Genomic DNA, 18896 nt, shown 5'->3' with positions numbered 1-18896 from the left:
ATCCATAGTTATTTTGTTCTGTCTGTCTCCTCTCACCCACAACCAATCACTGCACATGGCTGCTGCTCCCTCAGCCTGCTTCTGCTGGAGGCTTCTTCCTTCCCACTGTCTCCAAGTACTTGCTCATAGGTTGTTGGGGTTTGCTATTATTGTTTTCTATTATTGTAGGGTCAATACCTTACAATATAAAACACCTTGAGGTGACAGTTTTTGCAATTTGCCACTATATATATTTAAGAAATCTCACAGATGACATGACAACGAATAGCAGGCAAACTGCAGCCCTGACTTACAATTTAAAATCAGTAAAGTTTATCCACATAAAACTGACGCCTCTAAATCTGAAAGACTTACTAATCCTCTATAGGGCTGTTCGATATAACGATGTGTCGGATGACGATATAAAAACGTCTATCGTTTCATTTTACGCTATCGTTTGTTTCGTGGCGTTGCAAAATAAACTGTATACGGCAATATTTTTTCATCGTTCTGATGGTCACTGTAGTGGCTATATTAATTTCTTAAAGTTCTCTCTTTCTCTTATATTTAATATAACCACACTACAGACGGACAAGCCTGTTTTTATGCGTTGTCGTTAGCAACAACGACGGTAAAACCATCGCGTGTCCGCTTGTTTATGTTCCACATAAACCTTTCACAATAAAGCTCAAGATCCTGTTGAGACTTTTCAAAATAAACTGAATCGCGTGAAAGAGCAGATTATTTACGGATGAGAATTAAAAAAGAGCCGTCAGGTGCTAAAAAATAAACCTTAGACTCAAACGTTAGAACAGGCTTTTCCCCGCAGCACGCCGTGTAATAAATACTCACAAAGAAAACGGCAGCCGTTACAACTTATGTCTAAAAATGTATCGTTTCATGCGTCGGTTAAAACACTCGACTCCAGCTACATGACGCGCAGCTGGAAACACTTCCCACAAGTTGAGCTGCCCGAGATTCACAGAATTTACAGAAAATGTTACATTTTTGTGATTTATATCGTTATTGGGACGATAGATGTCTTATATCGGGATATGAGATTTTGGTCATATCGCACAGCCCTACTCCTCTAAGAACATCCAAGACACGAGGGGATCTACTGTGAGCATCTTCAGGGCTTTAACTTCGCCATAAATGCCACCCAGACAGCAGAGCAGTGAAAACAAAGCCAAACTGTAGTCATGCCACATCTTTTAAATACAAATTAAAAAACATGATCGGATGTTGACTAATTTGAAGCCTCTTCACATGTGAGAAACATGCCTTTGTAAACTTCTCTGTTATTACACGCTGATGGGAAGCCTCATGCCTTACTCATTATTACCGCCCTGTTAGTTATTTGAGTAATTAATCCAGCAGCAGCTGAATGAAATATTACTGAGTGGGGGTTTTCCACATCGGTACAGTGAGTACTGATGTCGCAAAACTCCGGGACAGTCACAGGAGCGGTATTTACCAAGAAAGTATTTTCAGTGATTCACTACACCCACCTGGCTGCGTGGCGGTTAAACTGAACAATAAATCTATGTCTGAAAACCCCAGACCAGCACCAAAATTCAGAGATCAAAACAGGAGAGCAAGCAGCATCCAGTTCAACTGCATTCACACACACAGAGAGACACACTCACTCTCACAGAGCAGGGCAGTTTGAAATTCCTGGTGTGTCCCATAAACACAGGGTACTGTAACCATGTGGCCGACGCCCTACGACCCCCCTCGCCTGTCCCAAATAGCTAGGTTTTGTTCTGAGAAATAAGCCTTTTCTTTTCAAATAAATAATTTTTGGCTGGAGTCATGCATTTTTCCCCCGAGTGTGGTCACAACCAAAATTATACAGAGTCTCTTCTGCGATTGAATTGCATCTTGCATAACTTTGACTGGATGAGTATTTTTAAACTCTTCACTGAATGGCGCAGGGCTTTTTTTTTTCTTTAATTAACTTGCACATTATGGCTAATTAAAAAGCAGCTATTTCTTATTTGGAATATATGGTTAAGGCTCGGGTTGTAACGTGGGCTTAGGTGCACTGCTGAGAAATAGTCTAACTAAATTTAACTTAAGGTCAAGTTTTTGGAAACATTCACTGATATTACAAACTGAAAAAATACTATTTTTAAGGTGTTCAAACCACTAGTGGATCCCTTTAAACAACCCAAACTTTATTTTAAGAAGGAAACTGCACTTAACATAGATTATGTCGGTACCCACTTATTTTTAAAATGCTTAAAATAAAATTTTACGGTACCTCTGAATCTCCCAAATTGCTCCATGTGGAACATGACCTTTAGGTGTCTATTTTTGTCTAGGTGTCTATTTTTTTCTCCATAAAACTTTTCCTTGCTTGATAATTAGATGAAAATGACTAAAACGCCCTTTTGTTTTATTACATGTGTGCTGCTTTTTGGTCGTTAGTGTCAGTCTGTTAGTCATCTTCAGTTAGTTACCATTTTTGTGTTATCTTGTTGTTGCATTGTCAAAAAAATGTCTGTATTCGTAATCTTATCCCACCTACAAAGTTGTGATTTTGTTGGATACAGTCCTGTGATGTGTGTCTGTGTGGAAAAAATGCAGGGAGAAATGCACTGGTGTGCATGCAGCTATGTTTAATAGTGTATGACGTGTGTAAATTGTACCATCAAGAATCCAGTACTCATCTTTTAAAGCTTGCAGAGTCATATGAAAAGATGACAGGAAATTGTGTTTAATATTTAAGCTAAATCTGTGATAAACATCCTTTTGCTCTAACAACAAAAAAAGATTTGTTTTTGGGTCTGTGTGGAGGAAGTCGAGCCCTCTTCCAAAATATGTAGTGCAAAATCTTACTCTGCGCCTGACATGTAGACAGATACACTGATATGAGGTATTGTTTGGGCTCTAGGGAAGACTGCAGATTGGTAAAATGATAAAGCCCAAACATCTGCCCTGTCAGCAGTAATTTAAGCTTTATTCACTTCAAGTGAGAGTTTTAAAAGGTTAAAGTAGCATCTCAGTGAGTAGTTGACCACACGTGAAGGTATCAATAATTTTAAAGACGTGGCAGATCTAGGAAACGTAGAAACTGCCAGTTATCAGAAGATATTCTGTTAGACAAGAGAGCAATGACCTCACAGTGTTTATTTGGAGCATGAACATCAAAACAGCGCGCCCATTCACAGCCTGCTCCAGACCTAATGTTGAGCTGATTTTACATTTCTCCTCTCATTAATCAACTGTGGAGGCCAAAGAGAACACACTTTGTTCTTTGCCCCTATCACCAGCATCCTCATGCAACACGCACACACACACAACTGAGGCTGGCAGGCTGAGACTAGACAGGGTCTGTGTTTGATTTAGAAGATCCTAATGTGATTAGGTCTGTTTAGATTTGCACTTCCAGTCACGGCCGTATCAAGGCCAGGGGAATGTTCAAATCATGATGATGCTCAAAGATTCACCAAGAGTTTAACCAACAGGTCAAAAGCACGAACAGATTGAGCTGTTTTTAATATATTGACGGGAACAAAACAGTTTAACGTGGTAACTTTAAACAGTAATTGGTCTGTGTGTGTGTCATCAGGGATCATTAAAGTGGGCCGGTGGAAGCCGATGCCCATCCACTACCTAACAGATGCTCCGGAGGCCACGGTAGCGGACATGCTGCTGGATGTTTACCACATGGTCACACTGCGGATCCTACTGCACAGGTCAGCTTTGTGTATTGCAGATTGTAAATAGGAATAGGAATTTTTTATTTTTTTTTGCATCCATGGTGAAGCATCCCCTCAAAATAAGTACCAGGCACACCAGCTGACTTGATTTTGTTCATCTAATTTCATTTTGCAGAGTTTTGGGGCACTTTGCAGTAACAGAACTGCAGTGTGTGTATCTGCTGCGTGTGCTTGGTGGACATATGGAGATGACCATATGTATACACTATGCACACAGGCCAGCAGCTCTGGTTTCACTGGGAGCCCAAAAGTACAGTTTTACCCATCCACTCATTATAGTGGCGACTTTTAAGAGTTACAGAATAAATACACTTGAATCAGGGCTGGACTGGGACAAAAAATCGGCCCGGGCATTTTGACTAGAGACCGGCCCACCAAAAATGTGACGTCATTCAGGGGTAAAACCACAAAGGATTCTGGGAACTTGTGGCAAGCAGTACTAGCGCATGCAGGCTTTCAATTGAACTCAGTTACACAGCGATAAAAAGAAACACAAAAAATGGCAATAAACTGTTGTATTATTAACTGCAATAGCCGGTGTTGTACCAAAAAGTGATTGTCTGCCAAAAACTGATTTCCGGTATTTGCCAAAAACTGATTGCTCGTATTTAAACTGCTATAAGTAACTTGTTGGGCTATAATATGTGAAACATATGTCAATTGCATCCCTCATGGATGACATAAAGTCATATTGAGCTACAAACAACATTAGTGTAACAAGGTAGAAGCCGCAATCAGTCTTTGGCAGTGACTTTTATATAACCTTTATTTATGCCGTTAAAAAAAGTCTAATTAACATTAAAAATGTCTTTTGTAAGAAGTAGTTGGACAGCAGAAATGGCTCAAATATGACAATAGTTCTGTAAAAATATTTAAAGTGGCGATAAAGGACCGGATTGGTTATAATATAAGTACAATAACACAGAGTTGTAAAGATACTTGAAAAAACTGATAATTTTTTAATTCCATATATAGCCCCTTTGTAAACGCTGTTCACCGAAGTCTATTTACCAACATAGATATTACACATAAAAAATACACGCAAACATTGGAAATCACTTTTTGGTACAACACCTGTTGCATGACAGCCACGGGAAGCCGACGGGTAAAGAGATCGGTTGTTATCGGATTACGTCGTGGAAATTGTCTAAGCCATGTTTCCGAAGTAACAAAGAGCCGATGGATGGCCTATAAGATTGCTAAACAAGGGGGAGGGTGCATCCGACCTCCTCGGCTATAATTGGTCCAGCCCAGAGTCGATCATGACCAACTGGCCAATCCAACACCTTTCATTATTTATACCCTTCCAAAAAACAAACAAAAAAAATCGATCGGCCTATAAAAACAAAAAATCGCCAGCGGCCCACCGGGCAAATGCCCGGTATGCCCGATGGCCAGTCCAGCTATGACTTGAATAGAATCCTATTCTAAGCATTAGAATGCACTATATACATTTTAATACATTATGTTATTCATCATATATGTGCAGCAGGTATAATTTATACAAGAGATTACTTTGGAACGGGCAAAATACAAGAGGAACGCCTCTTACAACCAGTGACTGCAGAAAACAAGGGTCAAAACTAGTCTTGTCTTCTAAATGCTTGGATTACATCAGATTCCTGTTTGTTTCTTTCTGTAATCAGCACTGCTCTTGAAAGAGTGAACAGAAAAGTTTTGTCATTTCCATGTAGCTTTGCCCGGCTGGAGGAGCTGCCATCAGACCAGTGGACCCACGCCACCGTGAGAAACGCCCTCAAAGAGCTGCTTAGAGAGACCAACCAGAGCGCTCTGGCAAAGGAGTGTCCTCTCTCTCAGGTAACTGCTCCTGCAGAGTTCAAGCTCAGCAGGAGTTTCACTGCGTCATGGGTCCAAATCAGACTCGAGTCGCTCTTTCTCTGAATAAGCTGAATGCTTTTATGATGTTTAGGTAATCCATTCAGTCACTGCATATTACTCACATTAGATGGTGTAAACAGAACATTCAAAAGAATTAGTTTGCTAAGTCCCAGATAATAAATGCTTTATACTTCAGGTTTTAGCACCCATAAGCCACAAATGTGAGCTATAATCAGCACATGCAGGACATATTTACATGTTCCTGCAGGTTGCTCGATATTCAGATTTTCTTTATGATGTGTTGTGATGAACTGAACACAAGGACAAAGTTTAAACTCCTTCTTTCTTTCTTTTTTTTGCCGTTTTTGTCACACACTTATTGATAGCCAAGATGCTAAGTATTTGTCTCTAAGCACATGGTTTCATCATCAGTTCACCACACGCTTAGTGCAATGTGTAATCTGAGTCGCACACACACACAAATATTGGTACCATCCCATGGGAAAGGATGCAAACACGCACACCTCAATTATCCTGCTCACACACACCCTGCAGTCATTAGAGTCGAGAGTGTGTCATTTCGACTTGTGATTTATACATAAGACTTAGTCATGATGTAATTAGTGATTAGGGGAAGTGTGTGGGTGGTGTGAGTTCGCAGCTTGACTCATGTGACTTTTAATCCTCAGCGTTTCCCATGTTGAGCTTTTGCTGGCGTTTTTGCATCTCTTGCTCGGTATAAGTGGCCAGTTGTTGGTCATTTGCGGAGACTTTAGATTTTTAATCAGTCTGAAAGACAAAGCTGTTGCTTAATGGTTCAAAAATTTTGGGCTAACCCCATGAATGACTAATGTATTTTGTCAAATGGTCTCTGTGTCAGAGTATGATCTCAGCAATCGTCAACAGTTCCTTCTATGCCAACGTCTCCACCTCCAAGTGCCAGGAGTTTGGACGCTGGTACAAGAGATACAAACGCATCAAAGGTAACTCTGAAGCCTTACTCACATTATCAGGTAGCTGAGTGTAATTAAGGCAGCCAGCTTCCTTTTTTTTTTCTTTCTTTCATTGTTAAGCAAGCTATATCTGCAAACTAGCCTCAAGCTGGGCACAGATATTCCTGCCCTAAAGTGCTAAAGTGAAGGTGCTCAGTGGGAGACTCGTCAGTATTTTTCTGATTATGGAACAGTGTTGCATATATTTGTTGGCTGTCAGAGACAACAGCATGCAAAGTCTAATGGGACCACAATGTAGTTAATTAGCTGCAGCTTGTGTGCTCTCACTTAGATTGTGACAACTGAATGCTTTCTAAGGCCCTGGCTGAAATGCTACAGTTTGAAGCAGGAATGAATTTGTCCCTAATTACCCTTTTTAAAAATGAATAATGGCATTACGGTTGTAAATTGGCTTTATGATTTACCAAATGATTCCCCTGGTTTTACTAATGCTGTTGTTTTAAAGTGGAGCAATGTTTAAGACAAGATAAAGGCTGGTGTGATTTTTAAAAAGGTCACCTTAGTGTTTTTCCTGCTCCTTACGTGTGTCTTTGGCTATAGGATCAATATTATAACAGTTTGTCAGGGAATCTCCAAAAGTTGATTCTGTTCATCTGGACGTAGCATTTTGTGGGAGAATCGTTTCGTCACTCCAGGTGACTTCTTCAGTCTCAGACTGCAGGTTTCCCCAAATCTTATAAACAGTAAATTTGCATAATGACTGAAACCAGCCCACTGAAGGAACAATGGACTGGGAGGTCAGGGAACCACTTTGTACAATGTGAAAATCTCTGGGTGGTAATTTTCCACTGTGGACACTTTTGTCTCAAAGAAATGTAACTAATGATGTTGTTAACGGACTGAAACAGACATAGTTTCATGTCATTTAAACTTTAACGGTAAATTCTGTTTTTGTTCCTTGACTCTCAGAGTTGAAAATATCCTTAATTATCTTTAATAAAAATATAAATAAGGATATTTTCAAAAGTGGAAACTACACCTGTACCTTATAGGAACTATGTCTGCATTTATCGGTTGCGTTATTTGAAAATGTAGCCATCTTTAATATGAGCATTGGTTATTGTAACAGTCTATATATTTAATAAAATACAATAGAATTTAATAGAAACCCAAATAACAGGAGAGTTTTGTTGACCTTTAACATTAGAGCAGGTTTTAGGTGTGAGTGTGAAGGTGTTTCCCCCAGAGGTTAAATCAGAATAGCTGATGCTTGTTTTCCCGGGTTGATTCCACACATGCTTTTCCTGCCACAACAAGTAAAAATGATGAACACGATAATGAGGTCATCTTGCAATCTTTTTGTTTGTTTGTTTTAAAGGAAAGCTGGTGACTAAAATGATATTTTTTACGTAGCAGTGAGCAGAAATGTGGCCACACGTGGGTTTTTTGAGTGCTGGATCTTGTGTGTATGTACAGTTCTGGTCCTCACTGCCAGGTGTTGTTGCTGCAATGTAGTGATTATATTCTGAGTCTAGGGTGTGTGGCTTTTGGTAACCTCCCGGTTAAGTGTCCCCCTCCTGCCTTGTTAAAAACTTTTACAGTTTTTTGAACAACTCTCCTGAACCTCAGCCACCAGCTGTTCGGCTGTTTATACTTTATTTGCTTTCTGCTGCTTTGAAAACTCATAAAGGTAAAAACTGTCAGACACTTTTTTTTAAAAAGAAGGAACTGACACTTATTGCTAGTCACATCTCAAGTTAATATGACTCACCTGCCTTAATGCCTTCGTTTTGTGATCCTTTCTAATGAAGCTTTTCCATTCTTCTGTCCACCCCCTGTATGTGTCTGAGCACGTGTGCCAGCCTCTGTGTGTCTAATCTGCTGCATGAGACGTCTGTCAGTGACAGCTCTCAGTAGGAAGGAACTGTCACACATGGTTCACATTAATGTCACCCTTAATACACATGACAAAACTAAATGCTCTTAACTCCTAATGGAAAACAGCAGTAACCTCCCCCCCCAACTCACACACACACCAACAAAACACAGGAATAATACTTATTACACACACACAAGGTAAAAATCTGATGCCCTGCCAAACCTTGCTGCAACTTTTTATTCCCTTAATAACCAAAAATGCGACACACAGCCAAACCGGAGTGGAAGCCTAACAAGAAGCAGACTTACGTGGAGAGGCTGTTAAAATCCAGGGAAAGAGAAAGAAAAGAGTTCAGAGGAAACATTCTTCACTTATTTATAATCTTATCTGGTGAATATGGAGACAGAAAGTGAAAATAAGGCGATACTTCAGCCGAGGTTGTGATCAGATCGTCCCACGAAGACTAGAATTATAGTTGAGATGTTCACACTTTGAAATGATACACTACAGTTTTGTGACTTGGAGCAAAATTTTGTGGTAGTCTTGACTCTGGGTCCTGGACCTCTGGGGGTGCCATGACCTAATTTGAGAACCGCTGCTGTACGAACTCCTGGAAGGATCCCTGTAGGATCTCTCACAAGCTCCTCTACTGTCACCACTGAGGCTTGGATAAAACCTGAGCCATTTAACTTTTGCTCACACTGTCTGATGTCAGAGTGGGATGAGAAACATGAAGTAACCGTTAATGGACTGGATACAGTGTAGATCATTTTTATAAGTAAAGCATCATTGAACTACGTGGGTAATCATGTAGGGCTGCCACAAACGATTATTTTGATAGTCGACTAGTCACCGATTATTTTTGCGATTAGTAGACTAATCAGATCATCATCCATTGGACGTAAAAACGTACAGCTTATTGCACCAGCAGCATCTGCTCTTATATAACTATCATTAGCTTACAGCTTTAAGTGTTTAAGGTATGTGCTAACTAAAAATAAAGACAAGATGATGGTTTATTAAATTTTAATGAAGTTTGCAGATTGTTTCGGTGAAGTTTAATAAACTCCTTGCTATCTAAAATATAACAGGACACCGGAGTAAATTCTCGAGCATCTCACACTTCTGATAATCAGCTGTCTGCTTGATGTTTATTCAGCTGTTTAAAAACTCTAACTTTAATCTCAGCCAAACAGATTTACTCAGGAACAAATAAAATACTGAAAAAAAGCCAAACAATAACATTTTAAGTTATCTAAGTGACTTATATATATTTAACCTGAGTAGAGAAAGACAGCGGTGGGTTTGAAAACGATTAGCGGGAGTCCGGTGTTCTCACAGGCTCTAGTTAGCCTTGCCCCCGGCTAGCTATCGAGCTAGTGGGTAACAGACGTCTCCGAAAACGTCGGAGCGCTTTTGAAAATATGTGGTGTCTTGATAAACTGAGCAGATATTTGAGGTTTACACAGCTACATTCTTGCCTGAAAATATGTTAAACGTTTATTTTGTGACCCAGAAAGAATAATAAGAGTAATATTAAAACTAACTAGCTGCCGCCATTGTTGTAAACTGAGCTGGACCGCGCTATGAATTCTGGGACACAGCTTCTTCTTCGGGGTTTAACGGCAGTTGGCATCCTTGTACATGCAGTGCTGCCATCTTCTGTTTCAGTCCGTTATTACACTCTTAAATCCTACTACTTATTCCTGCATCTTTTGGGATCTTACAAAGCTTCAAACGACGCGTCGACTATTAAATCAGTCTTCAACGATTTTGATAGTCGACGTAATCGTGACTAGTCGACTAATCGTGGCAGCCCTATAATCATGTATGCAGAAACTAGGTTATTTCTGAAGAAACTGCTAACAGTCTTGGTCCTCTCGCTTTCATTTTCTTTGTAGGTGAATACATTGAAAAGATGTGGTCGTCACATGAGAAGTCAGATATAAAAGGTACGTCCATCGTCTAATGTGTTTTTAGTGGAATGAAAATTACATCCTTCTGACATTTACATTGCATATGATGCTCGCTAATAAGAAGTGTCTCAGAGTTTTTGCATGTTTTCTGTGTGAGATTTGTCTGAAACCAGCAGTCTAAGAAATATTAACCTTTAACCCCACACCAGGATGTTCAATCCAGATATATTAACACAATATTGTATATGTGTGTTGACGTAGTGGAGCGGGATTTGGACCTAAGCATCCTCAGCCATCGTCCTCCCCCTCTCTTGCCCTCTCCCACCCATTTGGGCACCCTGGGTGGGTCCGGAGTTCTTTCCCTCAAGAGTGGCCTCGGGGACACTCAGACCTCAACCCAGCCTCACGGCCTGCCTCACCCTAGTGGACAGAATCACCCCAGTCCTCCACTTCGTCCACAGGCTCCACCTCTCCTGGGCCACGGCGGGCTCCTGCCTCCCCAACTCCCCCCTCAACTTGTACGTCAACAGCTCGCGATGGCCCACCTCATCAACCAGCAGCTGGCTGTTAGCCGCCTGCTTGCCCACCAGCACCCACAGGGAGTCAACCAGCAGTTCCTCAACCATCCTCCTATCTCACGGAGCTGCAAGATCTCCGGGGCTGTTTCTGAGCCCAGCCTCAACTCCGGAGCCGAAGTCTCCTCCGACATTTACCAGCAGGTCAGGAATGAGCTGAAGAGGGCCAGCGTTTCCCAGGCCGTGTTTGCCCGTGTGGCCTTTAACCGCACACAGGTAAACGTGGAATTAAGGCAAATGTGGAGATGTTTATAAAAGACTTCATTCCATAGAATCTAAGAATGACTATTTAAATGTGTGCGTCTGCAGGGCTTGCTGTCAGAAATCCTCCGTAAGGAGGAGGATCCTCGCTCTGCCTCTCAGTCTCTGCTGGTCAACCTGAAAGCCATGCAAAACTTCCTTAACCTGCCCGAGAGCGAGCGAGACCGGATCTACCAGGAGGAGAGGGAGAGGAGTACCAGCACTAACCACAACCACTCCACCAACCACATCTCCAGTGCCAACACACACAGACACGCACAGGTACATGCACACATTTAAATACGAGCTCTGCACATGGAATAAAGCGCTAGCAGATTTCTTTTCAACTAAAACTTGAAAAATCGTACACTCTTATAGTCTAGCTTATGTCACTCACTCCAACATATCGTTATTTTTCATTGACATCAGATTGTGTTTCTGGTCTTGTGTAGACAAAATGCAGCATGCCCGGCCCGGAGCTGCAGATAAAGCTGGACTCGCTGGTAAACATCACATCAGGGATCTATGAGGAGATCCAGCAGGAGATGAAGAGGGCGAAGGTCTCCCAGGCTCTGTTCGCTAAGGTGGCTGCTAATAAAAGTCAGGTCAGTCCTTGTTTTTGTTGTTTTGTTTGATTTTCACAACCGAATTATACTCAAATCTGAACCTGTAATCACAGCCCGCTGCTGTGAGGGCTGTAGGTGGGCTGCCTAAACGTGCATGCACATAGAGGGTTACACGTGCAAACTTGAGATAAAAATGTCTCAACATGAGTAAAAATTTCTGAGTTGATAATGTTTGAAGGAGCTGATGAGGGTGTAGTGAAGACGTGTGTGACTGTGTGTTTGTGCGAGGGCGTGTGCGGTATCTGATTACCCACTTGTGGCATACCATCATGACTCCATCCTCAGATAAACAATGCGGGCGATCGAGGGCGAGATCAAAGCATAGTCTGCTTCTGAAGGGGGAGACGGGGAAGGAGGGAGGGAGAGGGAGAGGGAGGACGCTATGGTTTTAAAACCAGTTTAAATATCTTCTGACAACAGACTACATTTATTATGAATACCGAGTTGGTGTGTTTGGGTTTGTGAGACTCACCGAGAGATGCTTAAAAACTAAATCTGAAACGCTAAAGGATGAGAAGACGGGACGAACAGAAGGATGAAAGATGGAGGAGAAGACAGACAAGATGATGGAGGGATGATCACATTATTACCATTAATTTCCAGGCTGAAGGCTGTGTATAAACAACAGCTGGTGGCAGATCCTGGGTCAGCCTAGCAGAGATAATGCAATCTTCACACACACACATGCGCACACTCATTTGCAGGCCCCACTCATATCAGACTTTCCTTCTGGTTTTTCCTTCGACTCTTTGGGACAAACTTTGATTCACTCGTGTTCGTACATATATAAAATAATATAAATAAATGTGAAAAAGTGAAAAAGTATGTGCACATGCAGGGTCTCAGTGTATGTGACAGAACAAACAATGGGGAAAAGCAGCTTGTATAGTACGTTTATTTATATGTACAATGATGAAAGAGCGCAAACATGCTGGGATAAATTATGGGATAAAGAAGGGATGGATAGATGCTTACTGTATATACATAAGGACTTGACAGTATATATTCAGTGTATATGTGTCTACAGTGGTTTATAGATATGTATACGTTATGCTTTGGTTCAGGTATGGTGGATATAAGTACAGACACTTTGTGACTGAAATCATTTTGCTTCCTAAATGAGAACGAATGTTACAGTCAGCTGGTGTGTAGCCCTAAAATGTCATGTTAGTCACCTGCATGCCATAACAGAGCATTTTCTTCACAGGGAAATCATTAAACATACCTGCCTTCAGTTTTGGAAAGTTGTAAACTAGTTTTAACTTTGTTTGTTTGGGGTTTTATTTGCATTGTAATTCAAGTAGTTCAGTTACTTTTTAGCATTTTTGTGTAGGTGGTTATATAAGATTCTTTATTTATTTCACCATTGATTTTGCAAATTACTGAAGCATGTTAGTAATTATTTTTCTTTCATTGTAATTGCTGTAAACACCCTTTAATCAGGTGTCCACCACCACCAGTATTCCTTTGGTAAACCCTCCTGATCTCCAAACGCTCAGTACACGAGGCTAGAGTAGTTTTAATGCTTTCTTTTTGAGTTACACCTGCAAACAAGTGGGCGCTGCATTAATTTGTTTGATAGTAAAGACACAGCTAACCTCTCTTCTTCCTTCAGGGTTGGCTATGTGAGCTGCTAAGATGGAAAGAGAGCCCAAGCCCTGAGAACCGCACATTGTGGGAGAACCTGTGCACCATCAGGAGGTTCCTGGCGTTGTCACAAGTCGACCGAGATCAGGTGTATGAAGAAGAGTCGAGACAGCAGCACAGCGACAGGCTGCACACCGTCCTGCACATCTCAGAGCCGCAGGTAACAAACATGCAGTCAGTGGTTGGAGTTTGGCACCGCTAGGATGAATCGGAAAGTTTGTTTTGTGTTTCACTGAAGTGGTAAATGTGGTTAAAAATCCGAGGAGCAAAAGAAACGCGTGAAAATCTGATATTTAAAAATAGTCAGCCACTCGCAACCACAGCGCAGCCATGTGTAAGAAAAGACACAAATCAAAGTGTTTTTACGAGTGAGAAAATGGGAAAACCAGCATGAGCGTTCGCTGTGCTGTGTCGAAAAGTTTCCTCTGTCTCCTCCGTCTGTCTGATCCCACCACCTGCTCCTCTTAGCAGCCCTCCTCTTTGTCATGTTTGTGCCCCATAAGTCATTGAAAATAGAAGTGGTAAATGACCAGCCCACACATTTCCTGCTAAACACTCCTCCATCCCACCCTCTCCCAAAAACCAAAATGCTCTCCAGTCTAGCCCTAACCTCAATATTATTCAGAACATAGCCTGTAATTATTGAAGCAGAGAAAAAGGAATTGCCATTATCTTTATTTAGGTCCTTTAATTTTGATGGACCACAGATTTATGGTGTTGGATTCCTGTGTTTGGGTGTGCAGGCCTCCCCACCCTGTTAATAAGCTCTAGTAGCGTGCTTGTTTGTGTGATGAATTTGGGAGTTTAGCGTGCATGTTGGCGGTGATGGAAGCCGGTTGATAGCACTTCCGCTTGTAATACATTTTCTTTGAGTCTGCAGAGGGGCACGAGCTGAAATACGAGCCGAACGGTTCACTTACTCCCGTGGCGATGAGGAGTGTGAGAACACAGAATGAATAATCTTCAAATAGACTGACAGAGCAAACCATAGTGTGTAATAGATTTTGATGTTTCAAAGCTCGAGAGTTTAAGAGATTTAGTTATTTATGGACAAATACGTGCAACCTTTTTCAGCATGGATGGCAAAGCAAATATGCCCCCCACACAAATCATCAAAAGGCGGTATATTTGTAGCTTTACATATAAGAAACATGTCTAAAGGGAATGATGAAAGTGTTTTAAGTGCTTTCACATCTAACATCTTCAGTGACACAAAGCAAAAATATAATCAAATGTCCTTTTTAACTGCTTTCAGTCACATCCTACTGAGTTTCTAATGCAGGAAATGCACATGTGATTCAGCTGTCTTAAAAAAAAACAGCGATAAAGTAATCGTCGTCTCCTTTTGTCACACACTGAAAGTTATTAAAATCTACAGCAAAACTACTAGCAAAAACCTGACCTATGTACATACGTAAGTCTGTGTCACTTGTTCAGTATGAAAACACACATACATATGTTAATTTATCTTGTTCTGTTTTTAGCTTGATTTCACTGTGCATAGCAAGAAGACAAAAACTTTAGAAAAGCCAAACAAATGTATATTACATACTTTTTTTACTCTTCTTTGCAAGCTACATATCAATTACTGGCAAAATCTAAATACATTTTCATTAAATGTATTTACAGCATGTACGTGATGTTGCCTTTTATTTTGAGAACAGTTACTCCATATAACATATATCATTTGTTAGGATTTGAGTCTTATTTGTTCATATGTACAGGACACCGAGGAAGTTTTAAAAAGTGATAACATTTAACAGTAAATTAAAGAAATCATGACTCAAGGGCCACTTATTAACTTCATACAGTGTCAACTTTGTGTTAAGCTGCCTCAGACCAAGGTGAGCTGCCCTTGAATCGGCTTTTTAAATGTACAGTTTTAAATGAACTGATATGGAAAATCAAGAAAAGGCAAACATTTCTGTTAAATAAGGTGAGACGGATCCATTGTCTTGTTTTTTTTTCTATTTTACTCTCGCCTATTGCAGAATAGGCGACACAAATCTTCTAAATGCTGTGACTCAACCTTTTTATTTTCTAAACAGACCCTCCACAGGCAGCCCCTGCCACCGCTAATGGCTCCATCCCCAATTCATGATGAACCCCAGCCCATCCCCCCGCCAGCGCTGCAAAGCTCAGAAGATGGGCCTCAGCGCGGGGTGAGCCCCGGCCTCGGAGGTGGAGGAACAAAGAAGGCCCGGTCACGGACAAGGATTTCTCTGGAGGCCCTGGGAATCCTTCAGAGCTTCATTGGCGATGTGGGACTGTACCCGGACCAGGAAGCGATCCACACCCTGTCAGCCCAGCTAGACCTGCCCAAACACACAATCATCAAGTTCTTCCAGAACCAGCGCTACAACGTTAAGCACCACAGCCAGGCCAGAGAGCCTACCGCTGGGGAGGATGACAGGGAGAGCTCCAGTCCCAGTGAGGGAGGCGTCTGCACAATCGAGGGCAGAGGAGGGGAAGAGGCTCTCTCCCCGTCTGAGGAGTCAAGTGAGGACGGGAGAGGATCAGTGGAGGTGTTCAGAACAGAAGGAGGGGATGTGGGAGGAGAAGGTGAGGTGGAAATGGAGGTTGAGAAGGAGGAAGGGGATGATGCAAAAGCTTCAGGGCCAGTAGCTTCCTCTCTGTCCCCTTACAGCAGCGCGGACAGCCCCCAGTCTGGAGAGCAACAGAGATAACAGCAGCGACCACACACAGACAACCTGTGAATAAACACAATTTTGTCATCACCTTTAATAGAGCTGATGATCAGAGCTCTCTAATATCTGAGAAACCTGGGAAAAGTATTTATGGATGGTTTGACTGAAAAGTGAGTCCACCTACCTTCAGAGCCAGTGTTTTTGTTTATAAAACAGTGTTTGGGACAACGCTCAGTGCCACTGAGAGAAAATGCATTTCAGTTATGCCATGGTTTTTGTTTTGAGGTTGGGGAAAAGGCTCCATAGGACAACACGTCTTTGAAAATCAGATTGGTTTAATTCTTTGAGTCGTTTTCAACTTTTTGACAGGATAAAAAAGAAAACACTCAAGCCTTCTACATCTTAGACTGCATTTAAAACACAGCCCTCTTACTAGCTCTCCAAGTACATTTCCAACAGTTTTAGCAAAGAATGTGCATCTTCTTTGTCTGCTGTCGATAAAATGCAATAAATTTTGTATTTGCTGTACTGTTTTGATAAAAGGTGCATATATGGTTTGTATAAAGTGATTGAGTGCATGTTGCCCCTCTCAACCCCATAAATACATAACTGCAGGGATAGAGGCTTACAGCAGGTCAGAGGAGCAAACTCTTACATGCCTTCAGGTTCAGGTTACATGCACTTACATAGGGACCAAGGATAAACGGCACTGAACTGCATTCGCCTTTTAGAAATACAAGCATGCAGGGAAAAAATACTAAAACCTCTTATTTTCTAATTTTTGTTTTTCTTCTAGATATAATTTTTTTGTGTTGTCCTAAAAAATTATTTTGGAGATCCCTGCATTGACTTGTCTGTATGTGAAACTCAAAAAAAAGCCAGTTCACACTTTGCTCCTTTTACTATTTATTACCAGCTTTGTATTTACTTAAATCTAAGTATTATTGTTGTAATTACATTTTCTTTTCTTTGCAATGACTACAGATGTCTTTGTAAATGGGACTAAAACATGCCAAGAGGACCTTTGGACTGTTACACTCTCAACATTCAACTTTTTCTTTGGCTGAAAAAGAAAATAACTGTTTTTCTGTTTTTTCTTTTTTTTGGGACATTTATGTACGTTATGATGTAAATGTTGGTGATCCACCTGCAAAAGTGAATCTGCCATTAAACTGGGATGCAACCACTGTCACTTTACACTGTTTTGTGTCATTTTGTGCAACAAAGGTTGAGATTTTGTGAAAACAAATGAATCGTTTTATAGTTTATCTGCAGGACAGAGCTCCTGTTGTTGTTCCTGCTGATTCTGTTGTAGGCAGGGCAGGAAAATCTGATAAGTTTAATGCATTTTCTGTGTGGGAAATCTTGCATCTTTTGAATCGTAAAAATCCAGTAGCACTGCGATGACACTTACAGTAGCAGCCTGCACAAACCTCGGTGTGTGTGTCTGTGTTTATCAAACACACCCATCAACTTACGAAGGCTGTTTTCAAGAGTCTTCCTGTTTGTTGTCGTCATGTCTCCAGAGAAATCCGTCAGTTGATCTCGATAAAGACTGAAGGGTGCATGTAAAGTCACGTAAAAGCTCGTATCAAAATAGCTGTCATTCCATCTCTGATTCTAAGTAGTCAATTGCAACTCCAACCTCCGACATTATAAAAAGAGCAGCTGTCGAATGCAAAGGCCTCGCTGACCACAGACGTGACTGTAAAAACAGCAGCTGTAAACTGCAAAATATAAATTGTACAAAAGCAATTAAAGGGATTGAGGGGGGGGCTTCTTTTTTCCTTTTTTTTAATTTAGATTGTGCAGATTTAACTCGAGGACTGCAGAAACAAATATTAAAGGGAGAAACATTAGCTGACACCAGCACGTGTTAAATGACACCATGCAGGTGAACCGTCCTGCAGTTTAGCTGCTTGGGTTTACTGACCAGAGAAGTCAATGTAGCTGTTGTTTGCAGAAATAAAGTTCTTGTTAACTTAAAATGTATGTGCGAGTGAAAGCCTCATCCTATAGTTTTCAATATTTCCCAGAGCTGTTTTCCTTTTTTAAATACTGGTGTTATAGCGTTCTGCAGTATACTAATGGCAAAATGTACTGATCTGATTACATAAGTGAATCTGAGTGTAATGATCTCCTTGAGTCTTTCCAATGAATATAATCCATTTAAAAATGTTATCAAATGTTATCTGTCAGAGACACTGTGATAATATCTGCTGTGAGTTGTTTTGTTCTGGGAGTCATTAAGAGTTTCGCTAACTCTGTGCAGCTCTGTGTTTTCCTTACATGCCAGAGCACCTGATAACAATTTGAATCATCTGAGCAAACTCATATCTCTGTCTGCCCCTCTAAGGTCAAACGTGTTTGTGTGAAATGGCTGTGGTAGCAGGCTGTTGTCGGGAAGACATTTATATTAAGTTGCATGTGAAAGCCCTGACCTACACACTCCACCACGACTCTAACCTACTTGTTTTTTTTCCCCACTGAAAATGTTTTCACTCAAACTGGAGAGGAAATCCCTCGGAAAACAGCCAACCTAGTGGTGGAAAGTCAAGAAAAAGTTATTGGAAAAGTAAAGCGTGAGCCCTGTGTGCTACTAAAAAGTTTTTGTTTTTTTTAAATGGATTCAAAGCTAAAGCGTGAAATATCCTTTGTGTGTTTCATGTAGTTTTCTGTGTTCATCGGTTGTTTGAAGTGTGATGAAAACTAATTGGAGATCACAGTTAACTCAGATCTAATATTACAACTGCATCAGTGAGTGTCAGCACGGTCCACCGGCTTTCTGCTCACACAGCTGGCTATTAGAGCCGTATGGCAGGCTGATACGGAGCCATTAGAGGTGTGTGCGTGTGTGTGTGCGTGC

The 18896-nt window shown here is 41.1% G+C and overlaps 1 protein-coding gene across 1 annotated transcript in view; it reads left to right on the top strand.

Moving 5' to 3' along the window:
* The window catches only part of LOC102779992 (DNA-binding protein SATB2-like), a 29006-nt gene extending 11809 nt beyond the window's left edge, over positions 1 to 17197 (top strand). Inside the window, exons 4-12 of the mRNA XM_087835933.1 lie at positions 3557 to 3683; positions 5402 to 5525; positions 6427 to 6529; positions 10280 to 10330; positions 10556 to 11085; positions 11179 to 11391; positions 11562 to 11714; positions 13351 to 13542; positions 15431 to 17197. Coding sequence (XP_087692059.1) covers positions 3557 to 3683; positions 5402 to 5525; positions 6427 to 6529; positions 10280 to 10330; positions 10556 to 11085; positions 11179 to 11391; positions 11562 to 11714; positions 13351 to 13542; positions 15431 to 16069 — 2132 coding nt within the window. The 3' untranslated portion in view covers positions 16070 to 17197. The remainder of the gene's footprint in view (positions 1 to 3556; positions 3684 to 5401; positions 5526 to 6426; positions 6530 to 10279; positions 10331 to 10555; positions 11086 to 11178; positions 11392 to 11561; positions 11715 to 13350; positions 13543 to 15430) is intronic.
* Positions 17198 to 18896: the final 1699 nt, after the last annotated feature.

This window comes from Neolamprologus brichardi, chromosome 23, assembly GCF_056152115.1.
Source record: "Neolamprologus brichardi isolate AB-2024 chromosome 23, ASM5615211v1, whole genome shotgun sequence".
Taxonomy (NCBI): domain Eukaryota; kingdom Metazoa; phylum Chordata; class Actinopteri; order Cichliformes; family Cichlidae; genus Neolamprologus; species Neolamprologus brichardi.
This window is presented reverse-complemented; position numbering and strand designations above follow the sequence as displayed.